Source organism: Cricetulus griseus, unplaced genomic scaffold, assembly GCF_003668045.3.
Source record: "Cricetulus griseus strain 17A/GY unplaced genomic scaffold, alternate assembly CriGri-PICRH-1.0 unplaced_scaffold_2, whole genome shotgun sequence".
Classification (NCBI taxonomy): Eukaryota; Metazoa; Chordata; class Mammalia; order Rodentia; family Cricetidae; genus Cricetulus; species Cricetulus griseus.
Window position 1 is genome coordinate 1,687,504 of NW_023276919.1, and position 22,690 is coordinate 1,710,193.

Below are 22,690 nucleotides of genomic sequence, written 5' to 3' on the forward strand. Positions count from 1 at the left end.
TATTTCCTCCTCATATTAATTTTAATGTTTTTATATTTTCCTTTCTTCTTTTCTTTAGTTATTCCTCCCTCCTTTTCTTCTTTCATTCTCCCTTCCTTAATTTCTTTTACTTTTATGATTCAAATCGTCCATTTAAAATGTATGAAGATTTTGTTTGCAGACAGCACTCATATCAAACAATATTACCTCAAGGGAGTCTTACACTTATTATGAAGAGAAAATGCTGTAAAATTTGTAATTTTGTTTCCATATACGAAACTAGTTTTTCTAGTGGAAGAGTATTATAAATGAGCATTAGGCAGTGTATTTTCTTAGGGAGAACATTAGCAGGAGAGATTTAAATGATGTAATGGAAGGTTGTTCAAACCTGTGAAATATGAAGAATTCCTTATGACAAGTTTGGATTGACTTGTGACTTATCTAAGTAGAGTACATATATGGCAAATTAATTGAATCATTTAAACTTTGATGGTCTTTCTCTAAAACGTGCATAGCATCCCTACAAGATTTGTTGGGGTCAAAATTTAGGAAGTCTGGCATCTATGAACTTACATAATACAGAGGCAAAGCTTTTAAGATACTCACTCATCACAGGTGGAATAATGGGTGCCACACGGACACCTAATACTTTCATATTTGAATGAACATATTTAAGGATAAGTCAAGGAAGTAGAAATTCATCTACACCTCAAACAATTGAAGACATCTCAATGTCATGCTTTATGTAGGATGCCATATCTAGTATTAGAGCTATCCACGTTCAAAGAATGAAGAAGGTGAATACTTGTAGAAGCCACATACAAAGACAAATTTACAAGAATCTGAGTTTCACAGAGGTTATAGTCCAAATATCAGAAAAGATAAAACTCCCATTCTTTGGATAGTTATATATTTTTTAGTGAGAACAAGTAAGACAAGTAATCATTCCAGACAGTTGACTTAAAATAAGAAAATTCTCCTGTTGAGATCTCCAAGCTTGTCTACATGAATCAGGGACATTGTCAACAATAGAATCTTCACAGATTGAGGTGTATATAGATAGAATGTATAAATTCTCATGTCACAGAGAGTGTGGTATTTTTCCAGGTATCTCAACAAAGATCTCAAAATTAACCAAATTGCCTCTGTTAGTGAAGGGAAACTGCTTGAGTTATAAAATGTATTCCCCAAACAAATCTACTAGGAATCTAGAGAAAAGAATCAATTCTTGGTCCTTTTACAAAGGAATATATGTGAGCATGTAAGTCAATTCTGTATCCTATATTCATTGTTACCAGTTTCTGCCTGTTTGTCAGTACCACATTGTTGAAATTTTTTTTAAAACCATGTCATGGGTCCAAGAAGCCACATGGAGATGAAATAGAGTGTTGTCGTTGGATATTTTACTCTCCCCAGAGCAATATCCATTGTACACACTTAGATATCAGCATGCATTGAGGCATCTGACAAAATTACTCAGTCAACAGCACATAAAGTCACTAAATACAGTCTGAGAAAAAGTTATTCAAAGGCTTTCAATTGTGGATATCCTCTTTCTTAAGAAGTAAACTTGGAGTAATATATGAAGCCTCAGAAATATCCATCAACAGTTGAGTTTTCCATTGTTTCTATTTTGTAAGATTTCAAGCTATTTTTTGCATTATTTTATTTTTGAGACAGGGCTTCTCTGTGGCTTTGGCATATGTCCTAGCACTAGCTCTTCTATACTAGACTGGGCTCAAACACATAAATGCACCTTCCTCTACCTCCCGAGTGCTGGGAATAAAGACATGTGCCACCACCACCCGGATTCAACTACTCATTATGCTGCATTAAGATTCATATGGAAGTTGCTTTTCTCTAATGATATACCTATCCTACTTAATCTATCTGAAAATTACAAAAGTCTATATAAACTTTGTCAGCACCACCTGAATCCATTATGAGTCCCTCACCTTTTAAATTAGTTTCTGAAGATAGATGAGACTCCAGACACACTGTTCTTGTCTAGATTCTGTTGTTACACACTAGCAGTCTTAAGTTCTGCCTCAGGGCCCAGTGTTGACAATTTTCATTCTGAGACTTCTAGAGTCTCTTTCAACTAATAATATGGTAACGTGGTTTCTGAAAATTGAGGATGTGCCTTTGAGTGTAGTGGAAGGAATCTGGCCTTCTGGGAAACAGTGTCTTCTACAATATCCATATCCAACATCATGCCATTTCGTCAAGCTTGGAGAATCAATTATGATCAAAATTGGCTAAGGATGTGAGGTGACTCATGTTATTCTTGTGGTTGGCATGTATGGAGAAAGGATTTGGAGTTCTCAACAAGAAGCAATTTAGTAAAACTAAGTTATTAAAATAAATTGCCTTTCCATTTGAAAATCTACCCTGAAATAGAATTGTCTTACTGATTATAGCTGTGGATTTTTGTTTATTTATTATTTGTTTTTTAGTTTACTTGCTTGGTTTTCATGTCATCACTTGGATTTAGTAGCGTATACATTGTACACGCATGGTAAAGTTTCTTTCTTCTATTGAAATTCAAGGATATTTAAAGTTTGAGGCCCTGATGGAGTGAGTACTTTCCAAAGGGATACAGGCATCTAGAATTCTTGAAAGAGAAACATTAGAAGTCACAATCTCACAATTGCAATCGTGGCCATCTTTAGCAGGAAACAAAATTTATTTCTCCAGGTGTCTATATAAAGTGTTTGTGTAAGTTGGGAATTTTCCTGGAGTTTCTTACATCATTCTTGGTGGAAAAAAGGAAACCAAAATTCTAAAGAGGGATTCAATTTTTATAGAGCTCCTGGCCTCACTTTCAGTACCTATTCATTGGCAATTTAAATCAATCCATTTCACATGCCCAGGGCACACAAAATAACCTGGCTATTCTTTGACTTCCCTTAAATTTGGGGGGATAATTTTGCTCCTCTTAGTGTTTATTGTTCTTTTTCACAGTTTAGATTATGATATGATTGTTATTTCCCCTTGATATCGTGACCCCAAAATATCCCATTTATGTTGTGTCCTTTCCAGTTTTAAATAATTTTAAAATTGTGAAAACTCAAACAAAAAGTAAAATATCCAACACTATCTGTGACAAAGTGCATGAAGGTAAACCCAGGAGGCTTCAACCCTACAGAATTTTCTAGAAGAAACTTTGTTTTGCTGAGCATGGGAAAAATGGACTTCTTATTGGAATAAGACAAATTGTTATGTGATATACATCTTTTTAGATTATATTATAGTATATTAAAACCTGCATTATATATTTTAACTGAATCACTTATTTCTTTTCATTAGCACATTCATGGTCCCTTTACCAATAGTTATTGCTATACAATAAAATTATATTAATTAGAATATATACTTCTGAAATCTTAAATATTACCTTTTCAGGTTTTGGTTCTAATTTCATTTATTTAATCACTATTTGATTTTTCTTTCTTACATGCCATATCCTAATGACTTTATATCCTTTATTTTTAATGTTATTCCCTCCCCATATTCATTTTGATTTTCATTTTATATTTCTTTTCTTCTTGTATTTAGTTATTCCTCCCTTATTTCCTTCTTTATTCCATTCTTTTCTTTATTTTTCTACTGTGAAGTGTCCTTTTCAAAAATCTGAAGACTTGGTTTACAGACCACTTCTTGTAACACTATATTATTTCAAGTGAGTATTACTGTCATTTTGAATAGAAAATGGTGTGAACCCTGCAGTTTTGTTTGAATATAGACAACTAGTTATTCTAGTGGAAATATAAAATTAAGAAGAATAATGCAGGGTAATCTCTTAGCCAGAACAAAAGCAGAAAAGGTAACCAGGAAGCAACGAAAGAGTTTCATTTCACAAGTTTCCATTTACTTTGTGGCTTATCTAGCTAACAAACATATAACATTAAATAACTGAATCATTTACACTTTGATGGAATTTCTCTGAATCATGAATAAAATCCCTGCAAGATTTGTCAGGTCAAAATTAGAAAGTCTGGAATCCAAGATTTTCTTTATTACAGAGTCTATGCTTTTCAGATACTCTTTTGACGTGGCCCGGGTTGTCTCAGCCCTAAGCTACCACAGCCATTAGCTTCTACCTGAGTGAGGGAGCATGGGCTTGGAACCTCTTAGCAACCCAGTGGTGATAAAGAGCAAACACAGGCATCTTGTCATCCTTAGAGAGCTCTCAGTTCCATGCAGTAAAACTAGAGTCTCTTGTTTATTTAGAATGTTCTTGGCTGTTTCTTAAGCATGCTTCTATGGCTGTGAGGAGGCCACTTTTATCCTTCTGTTGACTCGTCTCTGCTAGCTGGCCCTCACTATCTCTCCTCAATTGTTATTTACACACCTAGCCCCTTTGTCCAGGTGCAGGCCTATTCAAATGCTTTGTTCTGTAGAGATGCAAAGTAGGAGACATTCTTACACTGAGGCTATGCTGAACAATAGCAGACTTACTCAAAATTACTAATACAGTAGTGTGCTGGAGCTCCAGGGTGCTCCTGTTTAGTGAAACCAGAGGCTATACCTCAAGACATTCTATAACAGAACTATTTTGGTCCTCCCACAATACATCTATCTTAAATTAATAAAAAGAAACCTGTGCAACTGCATCAGTACAGATGACTGTGCCTGTCGTAGGAGGTTCCTTTTAACCTACCAGGGATTCCCATCATGGTATCATGCATTCTGTCATGCGTGTTCTGTCTTAGGATTCCCTGAAGGCAAGGAAAATCATACCTCTCTCTGGCTGGAACCAGTCACTGTAAAACAAATATGGTTAGTGGGTGATGGGTCATGGTCCAGCTCCAAGTGTTCCTGACTCATAAAGAATCCTCCAGGAAGTAGCACCTGAGCTTTCACGGCTGCAAATGGTCTCCTGTGGGATTGAGACATATAAAAGTTAAAACGGCCTTTTAAAATCTGCGTGGGAATGCCTCTATTGCCTCAGATACAGATCTTAGTACAGTTTGCTTCCTAAAACATACTTCTATCCTAAGGCTTGTAAATTACATTTTACATTCCTGTTACAATGTACTCTGAGATCTAGTTTCTAATAACATTTGCATAACACATATAACAAAGTTACAAACATTTACAATTTCATCATAAACATACATTAATGTGAGTTACAATACAATCAATAGACAATAAGATATTCTCACAATGTGTGGGATATGAACAATTTCACAATTCTAAACCTTTTTCCTGTATTCCCTGCCTGGGACTCAATGTCCCTTGAAACTGTCTATTTCTTGCCCAAAGGCTGAATTTCTGACATCAAGTTTGTAATATCAGTCTTTGAATGTTAAATAAAAGTCTTTTGTCCATGTCTTCTTTAAGCATTGTGAAGGAGCTTCTATTACTCTGGTTTATGCCAGTATTCCACTGTCCTAAATGGGTCCTTTTTCCCATGGGAAAACTGGCAAAATAGTTTTGTCCATCTAGATGTGGCAAAAAGGCAAGCTATTTGTTGTCCAGTTCTTAGTCTGATCCTGGATGAGCATTCCCGGATACAGATAGGTGGATGTAGTCCATCTGTAGGGAAGCTGGGACTCTGGAAGGCATCTCAAAACAGGAACTGGGTGTGTCTCCTTTCTTCCTCTGGCTGTAGGTCAGATGTCCTCAAAGTTCACTGTTTCACTCCAGCTGGTTCAGACAGTCTCCCAAGGCCTCAGGTCCAATTCTTCTCTGCTCCATGTATCTCAGCAATTGCTTCAGTAGCCAGCATGCCTCATTCTCCACCTTCAAGAAAACACAGACATGCCATCAACCCCAAATAATTATAGGGTCTGGTCCCTTCTGTTCATCTCTCCATTTGACCTGAGCTAAATTCGCTCCATTTCCGTCATGCCAGAATCTGTCTGTAACAGATTGCTCATTGGCATCCATTTTTTTAAAATTTAAAATAAACAGTGAGTGGTTTAATGCATCAGGTAGAATGTGGGCGCAGCTCCTCCCTTTTTATCTTAGAAGCTGTGTTTTTAAGGACATTATGGGCCTGTTCTAAAATCCTTGTCCTGGAGGATCACAAGGAATATCTGTCATTTGATCAGTTTCTCAATAAGTATAAAATAACTGAAATGCCTCATCATAATGTCCATATCTATTGTCTGCCTTTATAATTTCTGGAAGTCCCATGTAGGCAAAAACATCTTATAAAAAGTGACTTATTATATCAAGAAATCTGAATACATGACAATCGCCACATGTATGTATTTATAACTTGTCAAACTCTCTAATGAGTAACATCCATTTGTCATAGATGGTTAGGGAGTTGACCTCGAGGATTTTCACCTAAATTAGCCATAGCCATAGCCATGTTGTGGACATATTCCAAATTGTTTGATGATTGGCAAGCAGTCTCTCTGCTTAGGCCGAATTGTTTTCTTAGACTTTTGCTATTTTGATGCAGAAAGTTACAAGACTGTAGAGCTTTCTCTATGTAAGGCAAATAAAACAATTTTGTTAATCTGTTGGCTCATTTCATTTGGCTAGTAATCAGGGAAAGACCTTATTTAATAGATTTCCAGTGTGACCCTTAAACCCTGGCAATGCTCCCAGGTGAATAACATTTTGAATTTGCTCAAATAATATTTTAATTTGACTATGTATGGAACTGTTTCTATTACCTAAAGAGCCTTAAAGACATGATTGTCAGTATACAAATTAGATGAATTATTTATCAGGATGTGAAAGACCATTGCAACCGCTTGCAATTTGACTATTTGAGCTGAAGCCAGAGCTGTCTGCTCCATCTATTTCTTTTTACCAATAACATATGTAAGCGATTCTCTCATTAGAGCCATAAGTAAAAACTAACATAGCATTTTTATAGTACTATTTATTTTTTTACAATTTTTGGAAATATAAAAGGATGAATTAGTATAAATTGCAACAGTCCATGAGCTAGAAACTGATTAGCAATCAGCTTCCTGAAAACCGAACAAAGGCAATCGCCCATGAATCATTGTTCTGAAGCAACCAATTAAACTGTTGCTTGTTGTAAGGACATGTAACATACTTGGTTCTCTCCTAAAAAACATCCTAGACTTCATATGGCATTTCTCTGCCATGCAGCCTACTGTTTTAAAATAAGGGTTTAGTACTTAGGCTGGCGAGACAGGTAGGTGTTACCACCATAATGTTTCCTTCTGCTATAGAACAGAAGTTGGACTATGCTTTATGGGGAGCACATAAGCTTCCCATTGTTTTGCATAGTCAATATATCTGATGATGCTGCATTGCCTCCTCTAATAATAGAACTTGTCTACCTTCTTAGTTAGGTGTCTGGATAAATTGGGATCACTACCTCCATATGGAAACTTATTTGAAGTATTTAAATCATCATTAGATGCTACCCCAAAAAGGTATTCAACCATTGAATATTTTTAACAACTTCTAACAATAATTGTAAACTATCCTTTCTAATAGTTATCTATTAAGTCTTAATTCCTTTAGAATACAACATATATCCCAAACAATTTTTGACATTTATTCAAAGTTTCTGAGTAGCCTTTTCTAATTTAACCTTCAAAGCTGACAAGCTGATAAGACCTCATTTGCATCTTAGCTGATCTGGTCTAATTTGTATTACAAAGACACATTAAAGCTGTGAATCTAACAGGTTGGCTGTCTCCTGAGGCTTCTTTTTACAAACCCTTTTTAAAATCATATATCAACTTTTACTTTCTAAATTTTCCTTTTTTAACCATAAAAATTAAGGAAGATCTGTATCATTTCCTCTGCCAAATATTTTTGACTATATTAAAGTGATTTTGATAGTATTTTAAAAAATATATTCGAGGCAATGTAAATATCTCTGTAATCTTATCCAAGGCAATTTAGGCATTTCCATTCATCCGCATTCATAAATTCACAATCATGTCACACATCCAGGTGTGGCCACACCGTTCATTCATATCTCGCATACATCTCCAATTTCTCCTTATGTGTAGGTTATGATCAGTTTGTAGAAAAGATAAATCCCTAATTAAAATTTCTCCTGACACAATAGCTATAGTCAATCCTTGAAATATGAGCATCCAAAATTTGAACAGATCTAAGCTTAAATACGTTGATATGTTGCCCTTTCTTTTCTATAAGTCTCAAAACAGTTTCTTTCTGGCTTTATCAATAGCATTATATACATTTGACTAGGCATCAGCCATGAAGGCAGTTCCCAAGACTATAAGTTACCCCAAGGAGCCTCAGGATGTCTGCCACCCTTTCAGCCATTTTGTCCAGCCTGCCGCAGATGCCAACACAAGGTGGCATCGAGCCACTGGATGTGGGCCAGGAGACTGCAGCCACTGCCTGGATTGACATTGGCCTTAGCTCGACCATTGCCCTCCGAGCTGCTGGAAAATCTGTGGCTGTATTTTGGGCACAAGCCTGATACCCTATTTTCTCTTTTGTTGGGACTCTGTCTGACATTGTGCCGTTCCTGAACATGTCTAAAGCAACCTTTAGAAGGCTCTGTGCATTTCTTTCTCCCTTTGCCTTCCTTTTTCTGTAGGAATAACATATTATTAAATGAAGTTCCTGTAAGGCAGCCACCATCACTAATCCCTGAGTGTAAGCTAAGTCCATATCTGAAAAATTCTTAATGAACTTGCCTACATCTGTCCTCCTCCTGTGAGGCCTTAGCTTGGCCTGGCATGCAGTACCAGCATTCTGTTAAGCTAGCTGTTTCACAATCAAAGTTTTAACATCTGTGTCTCTAACCTTTTTGTATAATGTCTACACAGGCTTAGAAACCAATTCTGAACTAACTCCCTAGTTCCTTGCCTGCTCTCTATAACAAATTTCCTTCTCCTGACCTCGGTTACCCACTTTCAATTTCCTTGGGGTGAGGCTTCTACAGCGATATTCCCTATTAGACTCTGTGTAAAAATTACCATTGGTCCATACTGGACATAAGCCAATTTTAGTTCCTTGAGCTGTTTGAATGGTATTGGTGCATGCACCTTTTTTGTATTCCTCTGAGCCTCTCTCTCTCCCTGATCCGAGGAAACCTGTATATTCCTTATCTCCTGTAAGATATCTTGCTAAAACTTTCAAGTCTCTTAGCTCCTGCTGAATTTTACCATTGAGTATTTGCCTTTCTGTATTTCCAGTTAAAATGGAGGAAGGAGGTGAAGACTTCTGCATCTTAGTACTTATTAACTCTCTCTTCCTGTTCATCCCAATCATTTGTCCTGTATTTTCTTTACCATCCAGCTGCTCCTTAGTAGGTGAAGAGGTTTTTGTTCTCCATTGCATTCTTAATATCTCCCGAGGGCATTGGTGAATGCAAGGCCAAACATTTGTCTTCGCAGGTCCCTGCACAACTCAAAACGCTGCGTCACAGCAGTTGTGGCTTTTGCAAGCAGGAATGGTCCTTTTAAAACTCTTAAAACTCTAAAATCTCCTGTACTTGCTTTCACTTTGTTTTAGCTCTCCTGGCTATTAAACTGTACTCAAGTAATTAAAAATATAAATAAAAATATAATCATCTGTCTAACAATTACCTGCCTGATTTCTCTAGCTATATACATTTTACTTTCAAGGATTACTTACTTCTCTTTACCAACTGGCTAATATTCCTGTTTCATATTTGCAATTAACTGGATTTTTCATTCCGGAGTTTAACACACTACATTTTACCATTTTGTCACCTGACTGACATTTCAGTCTCACATCTACTTTGTTCACCTTCTCTTATTTATTTGTGCACATTCTATTTCTTTAAGGGTTAAATAACCCACTTTATCCTTTTTCGTCAGCTGCTAGCTAACATCTTCCTATTTTATATTACAAATATCTGTTTCCTATTTTTACAATTATATACAGTTTTATTCCTTACTTAATGCTGTTCACTCACCACATTTGACTACTTCTTTCTTCTTTTTTCTGTGCGTGCTTCTTCTCCGACTGGTTTGACACTGATGACCATCTCTTCGAATTATCCATACCTCTGCCTGCCCATTGCTTCCTTGGTGTCCTTTTCTTTGTGGTGTCCATGGCTTCTTCTACCATTCTCAGGCCCCACGTTAGGGCACCATTTTGTTGTGGACCTGGCCATCTCAGCCCTAAGCCACTGCAGCTATGAGGTTCTGCCTGAGTGATGGAGCATGGGCATGGAACATCCTAGCAACCCAGTGGCGATAAAGAGACAACACAGGCATCTTGTCATCCTTAGAGAGCTCTCAGTTCCATGCTGTAAAACTAGAGTCTCTTATTTATTTAGCATGTTCTTGGCTGTTCCTTAAGCATGCATCTATGGCTGCGAGGAGGCCATTTCTGTACTTCTGTTGACTCCTCTCTGCTAGCTTACCCTCACTTTCTCTCCTCACTTGTTTCTCACACACCTAGCCCCTCTGCCCAAGTGCAGGCCTATTCAAATGCTTTGTTCTGTAGAGATGCAAACTAGGAGACATTCTTAAACTAAGGCTATGCTGAACAATAGCCGACTTGCTCAAAATTACTAATACAATAGTGGGCTGGAGCTCCGGGTTGCTCCTGTTTAGTGAACCTAGAGGCTGGACCTCAAGACATTCTATCACATAAGTATTTTGGTCCCCCACACTCTCTGACCACATGTAGACTAATTGGTAGCACATGGGCAGCTAATACTTTAAGATAATATTTTACTGAATAAATATGAAGAAATGGCAAGGAAGGAGAAATCCATCAACCCATCAAAAAATTCATAAGACATCCCAAAATCATTCTTGCATATTATAATGTAGGATGCCATATCTAGTATTAGAGCTATCCAAGTTCAAAGAACAAACAATGTGATCACTTGGACAAACTACATACCAACAAAAAATAAGAAGAATTTGATATTAATACAAGTTATATTCCAATAATCAAAAAGTAAAACTACTATTCTCTGGACAGATAACTTTTTTTATGAGAACAGCTAAGACTCAAAATGTAGAGAGAAGTAATCTTTTCAGACATTTGAAATGAAAAAATGTCCTGTGGAGACCTTCAAGCTTGTCCACATGAATCATGGACATTGTTAACACTAGTGGTTTCATACACTGAGTTTTATATAGAAAGAATATATAATGTCTCCTTCCACAGAGGGGGTAGTCTTTCTAGAGATCTCACCAAAAATTTTAAAATGGATCAAGTTGCCTCTGTAGGCTCATGGCATAGGAAATGGAACCTTGTTCTTGAGTTATAAAATGTATTCCCCAAACAAATCTACTAGGAATCTAGAGAAAAGTATCACTGTTGGTGCTTTTACATTGGAATATATGCAAGCATGGGTATCAATTTTGTTATCTATATTTGCTTTTACCTAGTCTGCCTGTTTACCAAGGCATATGTCACTGTACAAACATTGTGAAATTCTTTGAACCTCTATAATGGGTCCATGAAGCCACATGAAGGTGTAATACAGTATTACCATTAGATATTTTACTCTCCCAAAAGATATTTTACTCTCCATTGTATATGCTCAGACACCAGCATGTATTGAGGGTAGTTTTCTGTGATTGAAACCTATGGTGGTTAAAAAACTATGGACCAAAGTGAAGAGTGCAGATTCCAGGGCAGGTGTGACAAAATCCAAAATAGTTTCACAAGAGAAAGCAAAAACACAGCGCCCAGTTCCTTTGGTGGGCAGATTTGGGAGTAAATCAAATTATAACAAGCAAGGATTCTAATGACAAAATATACAAGGGAGGAACTTCTCTCTGTCCCCTTCATACATTCTCCACAGAGTCACATCTAGAGTCCCCTGATGTTTCTGGCCTCTCTATAATCACTCCTACTTGGGATCTACAATGGTCTGGATTATTGTGGCCTATACTCGAAATTGAGGCCACATATTTCTGGTGTGAAAAGTTAGTTTTGTAAAGCCTGGTTGGAGGCAGACTGAGCCATCCAACAACTGCCACCATTCCTATCTTGGACTTGCACCAACTGGAAGAGGTGAGTGTCTGGCCTTTTCTTACCCAACTTTCCCTGTCTAAGTCACCTGTTCTGCAACCCTCAGTCATATCTAACCAAGGAGTCACACAGAGAGCAATCTAGTATTGGAGCCTTGGACCGAACTGCACGCACAAAGATAGAGCTTTAGACCTATAACCTCCAAGAGAGGGAGAGAACCCATCTGTAACTGCTGGAATAAGTGATGGGAAGATGACAGTATAAGCACACATTCAACCATAGAAAGACTATTATGACACCACCAGAGTCTTGGGAATGTACACCAGCAATTTTCTGTCTTGTATTCCTGTCCAGTGGTGATAGTGGGTTGTTCAAGTCTCCCACTATAAGTGTTTGAGGTTTTATGTGAGATTTGAGTTTTAGTAATGCTTCTTTTACAAATGTGGATGCCTCTGTATTTGGTACATAGGGGTTCAAAATAGAGACTTCACCTTGATTGATTTTTCCTGTGATGTATATGAAATGATATTCTTAATCTCTTTTGATTACTTTTAATTAAGACTATTTTTTAGATATTAGGATGGCTACACCAGATTATTTCTTAGGTCCGTTTGGTTGGAAAAAATGTTTTCCAACCATTTACTATGAGGCAATGTCTGTATTTGGAGTTGAGGTGTGTTTCTTGTATGAAGAGGAAGGATGGATTCTGTCTTTGTATCCACTCTGATAGCCTGTCACTTTTTATAGTTGAGTTAAGACCATTGATATTGAAAGATATTAGTGATCATTGATTGCTGATTCTTGTTTGTTTTTTATTTGTGTTTGTTGGTGGAATTGTGTGTGGATTTCCATTTTTTGGCTTTTGGTAATGTGCTATTACATATTGCCTTTGTATTTGGGAGTGTAGCTAACTTCCTTGGGTTGGACTTTTCCTTCCAGTACTTTCTGTTGGGTTGGATATGTTGATGTCTACTGTTTAAATCTAGTTTTGTTATGGAATATCTTGTTTTCCATCAGTAGTGATTGAAGGCTTTGATGGGTATACTAGTCTCAGGTGGCATCAAGGGTCTCTTAATATTTGTGAAATATCTATCCAGGACCTTCTGGCATTCAAAGCATCCATTAACTTGTCAGGTGTAATTCTGATAGGTCTGCCTTACATGTTACTTGGGATTTTACTTTGCTGCTCTTTGTAATCTTTCTGTATTTTAGATGTTTGTTGTTTTGATTTTTACATGGAAGTCAGACTGCTTTTGTACATAATATTTGGTGTTCTATAGGCTTCTTGCACTTTCACAGGCATGCCCTTCTTTTGGTTGGGAAAGTTTCTTTTATGATTTTGTTGAATATGTTTTCTGTACCTATGATCTCGGCTTCTTTACCTTCTTCTATTCCTACTATTATTCTGTTTGGTGTTTTTGTAGTGTCCCATATTTCCTGTATATTTTTAAAGGATATTTTGGACATAGGATTCTCTTTGGTTGATGAACTATTTCCTCTAGTTTATCTTCAGAACCCAAGATCTCTCCTCCTTCTCTTTTATTTCGTTTATTATGCTTGCATCTGTAGTTCCTGTTCATTTACCCAGATTTTTTTTTTATTTCTGGCATTCCTCAGTTTGTGTTTTCTGTATTGTGTCTTTTTCTCTTTTCATGTTTTCAAGTGGTTGAATTCTCCCTAAACTCTTTGTTTATTTATTTGCTTTAGTTGCTTCCTTTAATTGATTTCTTATATTTTTGTTTCATATTTTCTTTGATTTCTTAAATATTTTTCTTTCCTTTCTTTTAGGGATTTTTCTCATTTTCTCTTTTAGTGCCTCTACCTTCTTCATTAAGTTGTTTTTAAGGCCCTTCTATTCTTCTTTATCTAGGTTGGGATGTTCAGGTCTTGCTGGTGTAGAATCTCTAGCCTCTGTTAGTGTTATGCTAGTCTTTTGTGTCTTAAAGTGATCTTACACTGTCATCTTTCCATCCCTTCTTCCAGTGTGTGCATGTGGGGTCTCTCCCTCTCTTGTTGGTCCAAGGCTCTAATGGCAGCAGATGCTAAGTGATTTGATGTGCCTCCAGGTATCACTGTAGTCTCATAAATTCTATGTATTAATATGTGGTATATATACTTATTAATATTTTTTAACAGGGTATTCTCTTAACTCAAGGGCCACTATACTGCTGTATTTTAATGCTGAATGCCTGTCAGATGAGATTTGTCTGACAAAAGCTTTTATATGTCATCTGATTCGGGGTCATCAGTTTGTCCCCACCTAAACTAGAGATACCAGTCATTCCATTTACCACAGTTGACATCCTGACCACTCTACCTTTTTAATGTACCGGGGCTCAGGATTATCAAGTAGAGCACAGAGCTGAATTTCTTTGCATTATGGTGGAAACTGTTGTGGACCTCGTTCTTCAGACATCTGTCTAAACATCTGAATAAACTTAAGGAAGTGATCCATCTTACACTGGAATCTGTGAGATTTTTCTATATTCTATCCAGGCATGAACCATTATTGAATTCTCTAGGAATTCTCATGATATTTCTCTGTGACTTTTGGTTCCCAAGACCTCCCTCACTGAGGGTGAGATATATTGAACCACTACATATGGGAATTCCATTCTGCCTCCTCCAATCAAATAATCATCTTCAGTCTAATTGGCCCCCATATGACAACCTTAGGCCAAGAGTCTTAGACCTTTCTCATAGAATGGTCTCTACCCTCAATCTATATCCAAGTTGACCTCTGTTTTCTTCTCATCAAGGAGATCTCATACCTTTTTCTCAGTCTGCTGTGACCAATGGAGACGGAGACATTCTACTTCTCTTCAATATTAGCATTGTTCTGCTCTGATTTGTGGCACCAGAACCTAATATGACCACCTAGTGTCTGGATCCCAAATCTAAAGCTTTCAATCATGCATGATGACTGACATGCAACTTTGGGCTTTGTTCTCTGCATGTTGCAAACTTCAGGAAAGACTTTTAATATTTGTACAACTTAGGAATATTGGATTGATGATACATTTGTTATGAATAATTTATGTCTTCTCCCAGCAGGACTGCTTCTAAGCTTCCCAAGGAAACTCCAGAGCATGCTACCTCTCCTTCTTTCAGGGAGATATCATTATCTACTTGAAGGTCTTCCTGAAACAATGGAGGTTGTGACACATAAAGATGACAGAGGTTAATTTCTGTCACTCTGTGATATTCTTAAAATATCTGCCCCTGTACTTACCTCAGGAACAAGATAATCATAACAATGTAATCTCAAAAAAGTAAACAATATTTGGTTGGCTAGAAGGGTTGGCCACATGTCAGATTAGAAGTCTCTTCCTCCTATAAACTCAGGAAAATATTTTGCATATGCAGCAACAAAGTTAGATTAGCTGAAGATAAATCTGTCTTATATTGATGGGAAAATAATAGTATGGAAGAATGATAAAAGCAGATGTCAGAATCTCCCTTTCCTAGAAAAGTTAGTGCATACAGAGCCACTGTGGTATCATATGATCAAGGAGCAAAATAATAACAGAAATAGCCATATCAACAAATTCAATAAAGATAAAAATATTATTATCCCAAAATTTAATTAATAATTTCAAAAGCTTTGGTCTGAGGATTTTCTTGGAAACTCTGACCATTAAGAGTTAACAGTACACTGCCTGAGACAGGGTAAACTGCCTTGGCTGTTGAGGAGGGTTTTTTTTTCTGCTTGGCATCATTTAAACACAATAACTGCCAGCCTGAGAGAAAGATGTAATATGCATTTAGAGTATTAAAAAAAATGGATATAGGGTTGATTAGTGAAAATGATTGGAAAAGATTACTCTGTTGACTAAACTTGCATGAAAATGGTTACAAAAGTTAACTTGGTTCTGTCACTATTTATCAATGATGACTAAACTTATGACCCCAGATGTGCAAGAAACATGTCTTTAAGAAACACATGTCGGCAAAAAAATCTTCTATGATTTACGTTTTGGAATGATAGGAATCTATCACTGCTAACTGAATTTTTTATATGTAAAGAAGAATTCTTATTGCTACTTAGTCAATTTGCAGCCAAAACCACGTTCTGGGCCACTCTTTCTCTCACCTGCTCCTTGTCCCCATGTGGAACCTGATAAAAAATCTTCAGTAGCCCTGGGTAGTTAGGTAAGCTTTTATCACTCTAGCTCTATAAGTTATCTTGTACACTAAAATGGCAATAGCTCCACATTTAACTTTAAGCTCAAAATTGCTCTTAGTATCCAGAAATATTGCTGGTAGCACATGAAATTAAGGATTTTTTTCTATTTCGAAAAATAGTATTGTTCTAGATTGCATAGTATCATTAAGTTGCTTATTGTATGGTGTTCATTTCCCAAATATTAATTCTACCAGTATAGGTTTAATGTCTTTCCACTTTGTAGGAATTTTTCTTAAAATTTTCCCCTAAGACTAGAGTTTACTTTCTTCTTGATTATATTTATGCTTAGACATTTTCTCTTTTGTGTTATTCTGATTATATCTTTCTCAGTTGGTTTGTTGTTTGCATATAAAAAGGACGTTGATTTTTATAAGGTGACTTTTGTCATTTTCCTGAAATTGTTGCCTGTACGTCATGTGTTTGGTATAATATGGGGATGTCCTATGTATAATACCATTTCGTCTGAAAATAGGAATTAATTAAATTTGTCTATTCATATTTGCGTGCTTTAAATTTGTTTCACTTCATGTATTAGTGCCATTCCTCTGTTACAACACTGTAAAGGAGTAGGAATAGTGGGTATCTAGGCTTCTTCAAGATTGTCTTAGGTTCTCTTGTAGTTTTTCTACACATAGTATTGCTTCGACCATATTTTTTTGTGAGAGATAGACTTTAGTATTTTGAAGTAATATTCCTCCATTCCTACTTTCTGTGTGAATTTTAACTTGAAGACATGGTGTATTTTTTCACAGGCTTTTTCTTCATCTATTGAGTTTATCATCTGCTTTGTGGGCTTAATTACATGTTATGAATTTTATATTCATATAATAGAGTTTGTTGAACAATTCCTGTACCCCTGACCTAAAGCCACCTTAATCACAATGGTGATTATCTTCAAATGGGCATGCATTCCTTTCATGTTATATTATTAAATATTTGTTGCCTCTAAGATTGTGATGTTCCTTTTGTGAATGCCGTTCTTTAGAACTTCCATGGCATCAGAACACTTAGCAGCTAAGATAGCAAATTTTGATAATAAAATAAGTAGTCCTTTAAGTTTTGCCTCTACAATGGTACCATTTCTAAGTAATTGAAGACTGTGAGCCATCACTAAACATGAATACATGTTAGAAACACTAAAATAATGCAGTTGGGCTTTGTATTTCTCTCTCTATCTCCTCTCACTCAATACACAAAGAAACACATACAGACACAATCACTTACAAATTCCAATAAATCTATGAAGTCATATTTGCAGGGCTTCTTAGATATACAATATCATTTTCATGAATTTATTCTATTCTATTCTTCAAAGTTGAATGACTCTTATGTTTAAAATTTAAAAATATCCTGATTCGTTTGATAATCTCAGATGAACTTTTGCAAACAGATTTCTGCCTGTCTTTTAAATAATATGGAACATGGAGGCAGAATCAAAGAGTTGGTTATTCAGAAGCTATCAGTGTGTTAGAACTATTAACCACAAAAAATGTAAAGAGGAAAGTAAATCTGAAGCACAATCTAAAATTCTTTTCTGTTGTGTACTTATCAATGGATCTCCACTATTCCTAACTTTTTCAGTTATTACATTAAGTTGGTGTTAAAACATAAATCATTTGTTTCAGGAGTGAGTGATATTTCTAATTATCTTAGTGAATATCTGTGTGCTTTTAAATGAGTTCCATTTCAACAGGTCTTTATTGCATCTTGAATCAATTTATTGAATCATTAAAAAGGGAAGTGTGGCTCATAGATAATAAGAAGTGGAAGAAGATGCAAGCCAGAAAATTGAGGTCTAGTACCTTGACATCGCAGGAGTGGGAAAAATTCATTTATACAGAAAGATGGATTACAGGCAATACTGATTCCATGGTCAAGAGGATATGATGCATATTTCTCAAACTGTTGTTAACTGTGCAAACAGGAAAGAGAAAAATTAACACATGTTTGAGCTGACAGGAAAGATTTCACCATTTAGAGTATATGAATAAAAATTAAATCTAGTGATAAATTGTATAGAGAAGTGATTTGCAAAAACTGTTCCTTTCCTAGAAATAACAATTTCTTATACTTTGCATTTTACAAGAAATAATGACATTGTGTGCCCCAACATGAATAATTAGATTGAGATGTCTCAAAGAATACATTGAAAATAACTAAATGCTTATATCGTATTTGTGACAAGCAATGCTCTTCAATCAGAAGAGGTAAAGCAAAAATTTCAAAATATGTGACATATTTTCTTAATAAAATATTTTGCAATATAAAATTAATAGCAATTCTGAGTGACATGAAAGTCCTCCATACTGCATTATAAATGAAAATATTCTATCTTTCATTTTGTCACTGTAAGATTTTCAGCTTTAAAGACAAATAATATTTTTGCTTAAATTTGCCTAATTTTAAGCTCATTAATTCTTTGTCATATAATTGTTTTTATGTAATTTGCACAAATCCAGTCTGATATCAAGATGGAAGGGCATGGCTTCAGTTTGTAGTTACTGACAGTAGTAGGTCATCGGACAAATATCTGTAAAAGAACATGAATGAGATGGCTAAGAAGAGATAGATTTGTTATGAAAATATAAGAACAGGCCTGCAATGTTTATTGCTAGAAATAACTGAAATGTAACATATGAATAGACATAATCTACTCAAGGACCTTATTGTATATCAATTGAGATATAGATATGTAGCTATTATATATATATATATATATATATATTTTTTTTGAGCTATAGCATATATATATATATATATATATATATATATATATATATATATATATATATGCTATAGCTCAAAAATATTGAGGTTACTTGTAGCCACAACTTCTCAAATGTTTTTCTGGAGGAATTTTCTGTTGTTTAGCAAGTTCTTCAAGTTTTATATATTGTTCATTTGTCAATGTGTGACCTTTTCCTACAGTGCATGAATGACAATGGCAGGGACATATTCATTAGAATTTTTCATATTTTATATTGATTCCTTAGTGTCTTACCTTGATACACAATGAAAAATACCAAATTCTCCAAATTCATCTACCCTGGTTGGTCAATACTGTCAATATTTATTTTCCCCAAGATCAATGAACACATTTAATGAAGTCTAAATAGTGGTATGCCATTACTTTCCAGTGTTTCAGGGTGAATCAGAATACAAGAATTCTTTCTAGAGAATTTACTCATCTGGATACTATTCACTTTCATAAACAGAACACTGTATGAATGCTTGTCAATGTAACTTTCCCATTTCTCTTGATTATATGCTCTAGAATTTATGTTTCAGTTTTCTACCTATGTGATCATATGAAATTCAAAATGGTCTGAACATTGAAAAAATTATATTTAATCCTTTATTGCAGTAATGAAACATGACCATGGATATTTTTAATATCCTCTACCATCACTTTCAGTTTTCAAAGTCTGTGCTACTTAATTTACAATGCAATATAAGAGATTCTCTATACAACCAACAACTGGATTGTCAGCGAATGGACAGCAGTGTGTAAATACAATGATACAGTACTTGGAGTTGAATCTAGCCTAATCATCATTTTCAGAGTGATAATTTCATTACTATTTTAGAGAATTCACTATCATACTTACCAAGAGAAAAAAGCAAGTGTGTTTCCATTCCATCTCTATCCACATTCTTAATGCTAAATATGAGGAAATCTTTGGTTATAACCACGGGTTTAAATATATTTTCTCCTTCATCTGTAATAATAAAGGAAATATTTCAAAACTCGGTGTCATTCATATTTCACTTTGTTTAAGAGCTGCTTGCTAAACATTAATATTGTCCCTGCCTTTAGAAGTCTTCTCATTTAAACTATGATATGACATATATGTGCAAAGGTATTCCTGTACACATAAGTTTAACCCTTCAAATATGATTATGAATACTAAGTATAGATATTTTCGCTTTTATCTGAATTCTTTTTGTCAAGACTTGTGGGAGCACTCTGTGGGGCATTCTTCCTCTTTTCAACTAGACCCCAAATTCTAATTGTCATTTCCAAAAAGCCTAAAACTTTCGTATCATACCATGCTGATATTTGGTGTGTAATTGTATACGTGTGCAAAAATATTCCATACTAATTAGTATTATGCATGAACATTATCATCTTGAGATATTCAATATAGAAAAAGAGGTTATGATGAAAATTTCAATTTACAAAACATTCATCATGTGTCTGCGAGTCACTCTTTGTGTATTTCTGTTTATCTCAGTGCGTGTACATATGTGTGTGATTGTGTGTGTGCATTTGTATCATATTTACACTTACTGACATTTATTGAATAATACATTTGGTCACAGCAAATAAACAGATTTTAGGATATGTTCACATTCGATTAGTGGACTTTTTTTAATGTAATGTTAAGCAAGAATAAGAATTACCAGAAGACTGTCCCCACTTCACTTAATATCAAACTAAATGTCAAACTGTATATAATTTAGTTGAATAGTGTGGCAGTTATTCTAGAAATTCTCACAAAATTGAAGTAGTCAATCTCACATTCTTAAACAGATTTTTCCACTTACTGCTTTTCAAAATTGATATTTATCATTCAAAAGTCTAAATATTATGATCTCTAGAAACTATGAGGAAAGGAAACACTGAAATAACACAGCTAATTTGTATTTTCCATGAAACAAGGATGACAGATAATGTCTGTAATATTAGTACTTTATATCCTGAGGCATGAAATTTGCAAATATGATTGAGGCCACTGAGACCTATTAGAAAGTGGCAGTCCTGTCCAGTAACAAACAGACACTATATAAAACATAACTAAATATTAAGTAGAAATAAATTTGCATACAGGAAATTTTTGGAGACTTTTGGTTAGAATTATTCACATCTTTATCTAATAGTGTTCTTTTCTATGTAAACTTCAGAAGACCTGCAATGTACTTTGCCCAGGTCTTGTACTTACATTGGGTCCTGTAGTTGCCATCTTCTTGCTTGTACCCAATAACTGTTGTTTCTGAGCATTGGCCATTTAAACTAAAAATAAGAGACATGATGGTTTATTCTTTATAACACCAAAATTTATATTAAAGATCTCCAAATGTTATAATGAAGTGGAGAGTAATACAGTCAATGAACGGTATAGAGCTAGGGCCTAATTCCTAGGCCTACCTTATTTTTTGTAATTTTTCTTTAGAATATATTATCATGTTCATAATCACAAACAAGACTTTCTTCATTTGTGTTAATTTTTACAAGTGCCATGAATGCTCTAATTCCTTCCTTATTCAAATGCCACTATTAACTGATTATGATTTGCAACATTATAATTCTTATTTTAGTCTAGGGATAATATACACACAGTTTTATATGCATGTGTTTTGTATGCTTTTGTTTGTAAACTTCAGTTTATGATTGTTGCTGTAAGATCAAAATGCTCTAATCACTTTTCTTCATAATGGTGTTATGCCCTATTTCCTTAAACATTTTCATCCCAATGTCAAAGGGAATCTGAGAAAGGAGTTAGCAAACTGCATTTATCTGACCTGTTTGTGGAATCTTTGTGATCACACCACAGATTGAATAATACAACATGTATGGTTTTGACTCAAATGCTCATATATTCCTTCCAGCTTACTAGAAATGATATACGTAGTGTCTCCTGCATCTAATATCAGAGCATAAAATTCAAACATGGGTTTCCAATTACAAAGATTTCTAAGAAACACCCATAGAATTGGAGACAGTGACTAACCTATGTGTGGTGTCTAAAAGTAACCATATCATGAAATAATATAATCACATTCCTAAAGATGAGGCCTTAAAGATTTTGATCAGAAACAGAACATTTTCCTGTAAATTTCTAATGATAAATACTGAGAAATGCAAATATTCTGCTCAGGTTACATGGTTGACAATTTGCTTACTTTACATAAAATGTGATTTCCAATTTATCACATTCCTCATGACAAGTAATTTGACGAGCATAAAGTCTCATAGTTCCCTGCTTCTCTATCTTCTCAACATTGTCAGCAGCTATGGCAATGCTAACCCAGTCTCCTTCAAGCTGTAAAACAACAAAGACAAAGAGAAGATAAGCACAGGCATTGGGATGGGAAATGGTATTTGCTTCTCTGATCCCAGTCCTTGGAAATAAGTAAAATTACTGGAAATATGAATCAATAATATTTTCATTAGTACATGATTATGATTTTAGGTAAGTAGAATAACACAGGGTACTATGATGACTCAATTGACAAAGCATTTTAGACCTGGGACCTTGGGGAATTGCTCATGGTTTGGCCTCATTTGCTATTGAGGAACCTCAGTCATGCTAGACCAAATTTATTTACCTCATTAAGAGCCTGAGCCAGACCAATTGCTAAAGCCAGAAGCAGTATCTTTGCCATGGTGGTGCCTGCCTTGATCTTCTGCAGAAGGTAAAATTAGGTTATTAGTTTTGAAGGAACTGAATTGACACAGTGTTTTATAAAGCTAATTATAGGGAGTGTCATGGAATCAACCAATTGTTTTGCATTACATGAATTGACGTCTTTCCATTATTTTTTATTTGGCCCTGCTGAATGCTGTATGATCTCATACCCTAAACAAATAAGCTTATTCTTAAGGTCAGGTTATTTTGGAACGATGGAATA

General features: G+C 35.2%; 1 protein-coding gene across 1 annotated transcript; it reads right to left on the bottom strand.

Moving 5' to 3' along the window:
* Positions 1-5,622: 5,622 nt before the first annotated feature.
* On the bottom strand, positions 5,623-22,444 carry LOC113835879 (odorant-binding protein-like). The gene is made up of 6 exons (XM_027417043.1): positions 22,388-22,444; positions 21,962-22,101; positions 21,001-21,071; positions 19,666-19,776; positions 8,182-8,357; positions 5,623-5,727 (listed from the first exon to the last, which is right to left on the bottom strand). Exons 1-6 carry the CDS (start codon positions 22,442-22,444, stop codon positions 5,623-5,625), a joined length of 660 nt encoding a protein of 219 aa, XP_027272844.1.
* Between the last annotated feature and the right edge of the window lie 246 nt (positions 22,445-22,690).